Source organism: Alosa alosa, chromosome 4, assembly GCF_017589495.1.
Source record: "Alosa alosa isolate M-15738 ecotype Scorff River chromosome 4, AALO_Geno_1.1, whole genome shotgun sequence".
Lineage (NCBI taxonomy): Eukaryota > Metazoa > Chordata > Actinopteri > Clupeiformes > Clupeidae > Alosa > Alosa alosa.
In genome coordinates, this window is record NC_063192.1 from 10,640,112 (window position 1) to 10,647,611 (window position 7,500).

A 7,500-nucleotide genomic window follows, 5' to 3' on the forward strand; every position below is an offset into this window, starting at 1 on the left:
GGCAGGGAGACTCTGCAGGAACCATTGCAATTTTCACAAACAATCTAATCTTTTAAATCATTCCTCGCTGATATTTTTGTTTTCTGCTAGTGAATTGGAAAAAGCAACAGAAGTTCATTTTCTGAACTGTTGCTCTTCCCTCAGTTGAACTGATCCTGTTGCTCTTCCCTCAGTTGAACTGATCCTGTTCACTGACCGCTGTTGTTTGTTTGTTTGTTTGTGTTTGTGTGTGTTTTTGTTTTCCTCTCTGTATTTGTATGTTTGTTTTGGAATCTCTCCTTTGCCTTAGCTTCCTCAGGCTCAGCAGGTAAAACATCAGTGATCAACCTCCCCATCACTTGTGCAGGGTTTGAGCTCACAGTCATCAACGGACATTGTGCTTGTGTGTGTGTTGTCCATGCTCCATGTGGTAACAACTTTATGTCGCCAGAGGCACTACATGCTAAGCATCACCTGTGTGTGTGTGTGTGTGTGTGTGTGTGTGTGTGTGTGTGTGTGTGTGTGTGTGTGTGTGTGTGTGTGTGTGTGTGTGTGTGTGTGTGTGTGTGTGTGTGTGTGTGTGTGTGTGTAGTTGTGTGTGTTTGTGTGTACAGTATGTGTGTGTGTGTCAGCATGTTCTCATTCCTAAGCTCATGCTTTCGCTGTTTGGCCAGTGCACAGTCATGCGTGACCTTAGTAACGTGTGTGTGTGTGTGTGTGTGTGTGTGTGTGTGTGTGTGTGTGATCTGTGGCCATGGATGTTCTCAGTCTTCCGCTCAGTGGTCCATAGGGCAGATTGAAGCTCTGGCTTGTTTACTGGGCACGATGCAGCTTTGCAGCTTATTTGCTTTGTACAGTTTGTCCATGTGTGAATGCTATCTGACGGTCTTCTGCACATCAGCATGTTCTTCATTCCAGAAACATGCTTGTGTGTGCATTTCACAGTCACTCATTCAGTCACACACACACACACACACACACACACACACACACACACACTCATGAATGCATGCATGCACAAACACATGTACCACATACACTCTCATTTGCATACACAAACATACACTCAATATCACTCATTAATCATTCACATTTCTGCTGCGGTGCATATACTCCATTCTGTATCGGTGGTCAAGTATGAGCACTGTATATGTGCCCCTACTCGATACGTTTGTGTATATATGTGTGTTTTGTGTACACGTGTACTTTCAATGGTCTGTGCTTACACTGAAAGTGCTCACAGGCAGAAACAGGTCAATGCACTGACCCAATCTCTGCCCTTCCGCAGGACTACTACCACTACCACTACTACTCAGTGAATTATAATTGTGTTTTTGTGTGTGTGTGTCTGTGTGTGTGTGTCTGTGTGTGTGTGTCTGTGTGTGTGTGTGTTTGTGAGTGTGTGTTTGTGTGTGTGTGTGTTTGTGTGTGTGTGTGTGTGTGTGTGTGTGTGTGTGTGTGTGTGTGTGTGTGTGCGTCTGAAAAGAGCACTGACATGTAAGTAATGCAGCTATAGGGCATGTGCGGTGCCTTATGGAGCAGTGTGTTTGATAGTGCATACACTAAAGCTGACTATAAACCTGCCTGGGCCTGTTCAAAGGGTCAAATTTTTCACCTAAAGCACACTACACACTACCTCCCACATACACACACACACACACACACACCCCATACACAGACAGACACAGAGGGCACAGAGTTTTACATCACACACTTGATGGGATGGTGGTTTTATGAAACTAGAGCAACTATAGGAGCTAATTTCATACCATATGAAATGCATAACCATCCAATTACTTTCTCCCATATTACTCTTACTACCGTTCACCTTGATCCGCCAAGAATACGATTCACAGTATTTTGATATGCCACGCATCGGCGCTTCTTCCTGTTTACGACCTAGATCGGATCAGATCGGCGCCGTCTCCCCCTTCCCGTCGTGACTCAGAGTGGATGCCTATTGGACTTGCTGCTGGACTCCCATCCTGATATTTATCTCTCTTCGCCACTATGACTCAGAGACTCTGGTCCTAGTCTCTCTCTCTCTCTCTCTCTCTCTCTGTCTCTGTCTCTCTCTTTCATCAGCTCCTATTGCCTGGTGTACATCTCATTCTCTCTCTCTCTCTCTCTCTGTCTCTCTCTCTCTCTCTGTCTCTCTCTATCTCTCTCTCTCTCTGTCTGCTCTCAAATGGGTTTGTCCGCCTTTCCTCCTTAACGTTCAGGCCTGATCTCGTGGCGGGTGGGGTTGGAGATTTCAAGGCTGATCCGGATCTGCCTCCTCCTTCTCTCTCCTGGGGGCGGGTAGTGGTGGTGGTGGAGCTGCTGTGCTGGATGTGATGCTCAGAGTGGTGCTGGTGATGGTGGTGGTGATCTTGTCGATCGGAGTGTTCCAGAGGTTGCGTCGTCTCCCTGCGCTCGCTTGCCCGCCTCCACCCGTCTCTTCTGAAAGTCGTCCGCTGCCCAGGAGGTTCATCCATCATCCTGTGCCTCATCGGGCTTTGTTTTCCACAGCAAGGGATGAACTGACATTGGAGTGTGTGTGTGTGTGTGTGTGTGTGTGTGTGTGTGTGTGTGTGTGTGTGTGTGTGTGTGTGTGTGTGTTGTGTGTTTGTGTGTGAGTGTGTGTGTGTGTGTGTGTGTGTGTGTGTGTGTGTGTGTGTGTGTGTGTGTGTTTGTGTGCACGCAGTTGGGGATGGAAGAAAGGGGGCTGAGGGTAATTGGATTAAAAGGGCTGAATGCTGAGGTAGACCACAGAGAAGTGACCGCAGAGGTCGACCACTCATGTATGAAACTCAGGTATGAAAATCTCCTATAATGTATGCTTGCGCGTGTGCTTGAGCGTTGTTCACTGTGCTTACATCGAACATTCTGTCCAGCCTCTCAGAGGACACTGGCTTTTCATCTTTAAGCTGACTCGTCACGGGAACAGAGGTCGCCACGGGCACAGGAGCTCCATTTATCTCGGCGACCCAGATAGGCTCGGCGTGGCGGGTGGCAGGTGGCAGGTGAGTGGCCAGCGAGAGCGCGGGGACTGGCAGTGTCCCCTGGAGACCTGAGGGAGAGAGAGAGGAGGAGGAGGAGGAGCGGACGCTGCTGACAGGAGCCCACTCTCATCTCCACATCGGGAAGGAAACGAAAATGAAATGGCGGCCTCGGCCCTTTTCATGCCCCTCTGGGTTTCCTGGCTCTGCAACGACCCTTTGGACGCTCCGTGGGTCACATCATGAGTCTCCAACTTGATATCATTCTTTTTCCCCCTCTTTGTCCCTGTAAGTGATGCATACTGGTATAGCACACAGAATGTGTCGGCATTTATATGTGTGCCGTGTGTTGTGTGTGTGTGTGAATGTGTGTGTTTGTGTATATGGTTTTGTGTTTGTTTCTGTACAAGTTCATCTCACAAGCGTCTGTGCCACCAAATACACACAAAAACACTTTCACATCCACGTACACACTGCACTTTCAGTCATCGCTGTATTCCTCTCACGATACCTGCATCTGCTATTGATAGTTAGGCTCTAATTAGAGGCTTTCTCAGTCAATCCAACTCGGTCAATTTAGTGGAATGAATTTATATCATTCCCAATTGGCCTATTTCAACATTTTAGTTTAAACAAGCAGATGGAGAAAAACAGATGGAATGAAAGTAATATCTATTGCGTTGTGAAAATGGAACAGTTCTTTTGCGTAATGCATAAATTATAGTTCCTCTTTGATGATTCAGAAAACATTCAGAAAACATTTTTATCTGTCAGGCACACCTACAAAAACATGCACATGGTAGTTGTTAAAAAGGGCCATCTGTCTACAGGTGTATGGTAATTGTTGAGATCAGATTCAGAATCAGATTGAGTATGGGCCTGTGTGTATGTGTGTGTGTGTGTGTGCGTGTGTGAGAGAGAGAGAGAGAGAGAGAGAGAGTGTCCAGGCCCTCTCTCGTTTCGATCAGAGGGAGATAATGAATCTCTTTACCCCAGCCGCGTTTGTCATCAGCTGCTAATTACTCCGTCTCCCCAACAGCTGTGTGTCTGTGCTCCCCCTCACCTGAGCCCCCCGACTGTGATAAACCAAGCGTAACACACACACACACACACACACACACACACATTGTCATTGCTAGCGTTTCTCTTCATGTAACACATATTCCCTCTCACCCATCAGTACACAAAATAGAACATCGACTATATTTACATGCACTTTAGCATCCCGGTTTTGTATTTGCCCATGTAAACATCATATCCTGATTTCAGAACCCTACTAAATACTAAAGTGCATGTAAACACAGTCATTGTAAGCAACTGTGTCACAGACTCGGAGAGACAGAGTTTAATTCATTTATTTGTCATCCTTGAGGCCCCATCTTGGCCACGAAGGCCATTCCAGGTCAACATTACTGGTAATTGCACCACATCAGGTCTGTATAAATGACAGTGTGCAAAGTCATATACCTTGGGTAACAGTGGCGTAAAAATCCATGCACTCCATATAGACCAGTGGAACGTGATAGTGGAGAGAATAAGGACATTTATAGCATCTTATTTATGGAGGAGAGGGTGTCTCGTCTGACTGTCCTGAGTCCGTATCGATCAGTCGCCCCCCACTGGGACTATGCTGTGTTACCACCGTTATATCTGCCTGCGGATAGATCCACAACTCAGAGTGTTCTCCGCAGGCAAACAAACCAGCGTAGAGGTCAGCTGTGTACAGTCTCACAAGGACAAGAGTAAGTGCATTGACCTTAGAGGCGCTCTCTGGCAGGAACACCGTCAGGTGAGGGCATTGGTGGTGGATGGGTGGGGGCACAATGTGACACATTTGCGACGTGTATGCATACTGGGGAGTACATACAGTATATGAGCTCCTGTACTTGTATGTCTGTTTCTAATACACTGTGAAGCTGATCATACACTAAGCAACTTTTTCAGCAACGTTGCTGGGCAATGTTCCTGAGTGGTGTTGTTCTGACTGACACATTCCCTTCAATATTGAGCCACAATTACTTTTTCTGTTTTCAAGGCTTTCATGAACATCCAATCAGTAACCCGTCATGTGGTTGTCCAGCAACATTGCCCAAAAAGTTGCCCCATGTATCATCACCTTAACAGTAACGTACAGTGAAATAGAGGGCATCTCTCTATACTGTAGATATAATACATAGCACTTGTCTATAAAAGCAGTGAACGGTCTTTATTAACCAGTTACAGAGGGTTTGATTATCTATGTATCATAGCGGTGTTCCTGTTGTTTGGCATTAAAGCCTCCTGCAGCAATGAATCTGGTTTACAAGGAGTTTATAAGACAACCCACTTCAACTCATCTTAAAAAAAAAACTAAAAAAAAACTTGTTAGCTTTTTACCATAACAACCACTCTAGTGGCCTTGGTACTGAGGTTCAGAATGTATCCCTACATGCTGGTCAAAGAAACTCAGAAATCATTCAGTGGATGTGAAATAAAAACAACATCACTGAGCATCATATGAAGACATGTTTGGACCCCTACAGCATGCCACTTGTGAAGTATCCCCTAGCTCTTCAGAGGGAGTGCTGTGGAATCAGAGAGAGCTCAGGGGAGTCATGGTTGAGGTAATGTTGATGAAGCACTGTGGATCACAGGCTTCCTGCTTATATTTCATTTAGGGACCACAGAGGTCTGTTAGGACCTGTTTCTGCGTTGGCTCGTACCATCTGTCTTCATCTCTTCACCCCTGATCTGTCTATCCCTCCCTCCCTCCCTCTGTTCTTTTTTTCTTCAGATGGAGGACAGCGGGGGCCCTGTGATGATGACCACGGTAGCCATGCCGGTGTTCAGCACCAAGAATGAGACGGTGAGTCGCCACCAGCCCAGTCACTGCAATCATAGCAGATGAAAGGGGATTCACTGTTGTTTGTGACCCGAGAGCTCTTCCCTCAGCCACAGGCGGATTGTTCTTCATAACCCTCCACATGGCTCTTTGTGCTGGATGTAGGTTTTCTGCATGATCGCTGCTGCCATTGTGCTGAAATGTGACCCATGTCTGGTCTGATTGACAGAGGAACAGAGGCATCCTGCTGGGAGTGGTGGGCACCGATGTCCCTGTCTCGGAGCTGCTGAAGGCCATCCCCAAATGGAAGGTACTGACCCCTAGCCTAGAAATCCAGACGCACCCTAGGGGCAGCAAATCTAATTTGCTGCCCGGGCTAACTGACCCCCACATGAACAGGCACCGCATCAGACCACAACACCAGAGTACAAACACAGAGACATCACGTCTGTCACATGACAGCTCCCTGTTCAGCTAAATAAACGGCTCAACTGACTGGAGCTCTACCACAGCATTACAGGGAAGCTACACCGGGCATGTAACTGAAGCACTCCATTGGAACCGTGTTTTTTTTTTTCTTTTCGAACGTACGCGCCGCAGTCACGTCAGGTGTATACCTTTAATTAAAGTGGAAGCTAATAGTTGCAGCAGACGCAACACAAACGGAAAGCTTCAGTTACGCGCCTGGTGTACTGTAGCTTCCTTGTTACAGCTTCCCTGTTACAGCAGCGGCCTGCGTTGATTTAGTAAATAGCTTTAGTAAATAGATAAGGTAAGCAATGCTGGGTGATGCCCAAAGTATTGCATGTTAGAAATCGCTTAGCATTGCTTACCCTACCTTTAAATCATCAATCCCAAAGTTTACTTCGGACTAGGCTTGGCTTTATATTTAAATTGTCTTCATGTCGACCCTGTACTGTATGTCAAACACACATATTATATATTATATTATAAACACAGAACTGTCATCACTGACTGATTACACTGGAATTCTACCCATCTGCATATGTATGGCTCTGGTTGCTCAATATTGATTTATATGTACAAGTCTTGATCCTGCGCCTCGGCGGCATCTCGTCTGTCAGCAGTGGGGTTCCGAGAGCGTTTTGTTTTCCCTTTTGTCTGATTGCTTTTACGCTCCTTCTTAATGGAGCGCGCCAAGAGTGGCAGCAAAATTGTAGCGTTGATGCTCTGCTGACTGCGACCCACACCCAGAGGGTTTGTGTGTGTCTGTGGATCTGTTGTGTGTGTGGTGGGGTTGGAAGTTAATTTCTGAAATATCATTAAGAAGAGATGAGAAGGCTTTGTGCCAGAGTCTTTGTTTGACATTTGAAATGTGTTATTCAACAAAGCCCTCCCTGATGACGGCGCGTGTCAGGAAATGAATGTTGCACCCCGCTCGGCGCTTTGAACGATTGCCATCAAGGGGTCGACGTGGAAATCCCCCTCTATTCCTCAATGCACTTCCTCCCAGCTGAAAATTGCAATGAGCTTGATTGGGCCTCTGATATTAGATTGATAATAAAAAGACGTGTTTGATGTGATGTGCTGACTAGAGCTAGTGTGAAATGTGTTGTTTTTCTGCGTTTTCATGATTGTGTGTATGTTTGTGTTTACTTCTAGCTGGGCATCCATGGATATGCCTTTGCCATAACCAACAACGGCTACATCCTTACCCACCCAGACCTGAGACCATTGGTAAATATTTCACCCTTTAGC

General features: G+C 46.4%; 1 protein-coding gene across 4 annotated transcripts in view; it reads left to right on the forward strand.

The window, feature by feature from the left end:
* The window catches only part of cacna2d3a (calcium channel, voltage-dependent, alpha 2/delta subunit 3a), a 186,941-nt gene that overhangs the window by 115,100 nt on the left and 64,341 nt on the right, over positions 1 to 7,500 (forward strand). For 2 of the 4 annotated variants that reach the window (XM_048240656.1, XM_048240659.1), the window contains 4 exons: positions 290 to 307; positions 5,734 to 5,805; positions 6,011 to 6,091; positions 7,405 to 7,479. In XM_048240656.1, the coding sequence (XP_048096613.1) occupies positions 290 to 307; positions 5,734 to 5,805; positions 6,011 to 6,091; positions 7,405 to 7,479 (246 nt within the window). The remainder of the gene's footprint in view (positions 1 to 289; positions 308 to 5,733; positions 5,806 to 6,010; positions 6,092 to 7,404; positions 7,480 to 7,500) is intronic. The other 2 variants (XM_048240657.1, XM_048240658.1) reach the window with 2 other exon arrangements.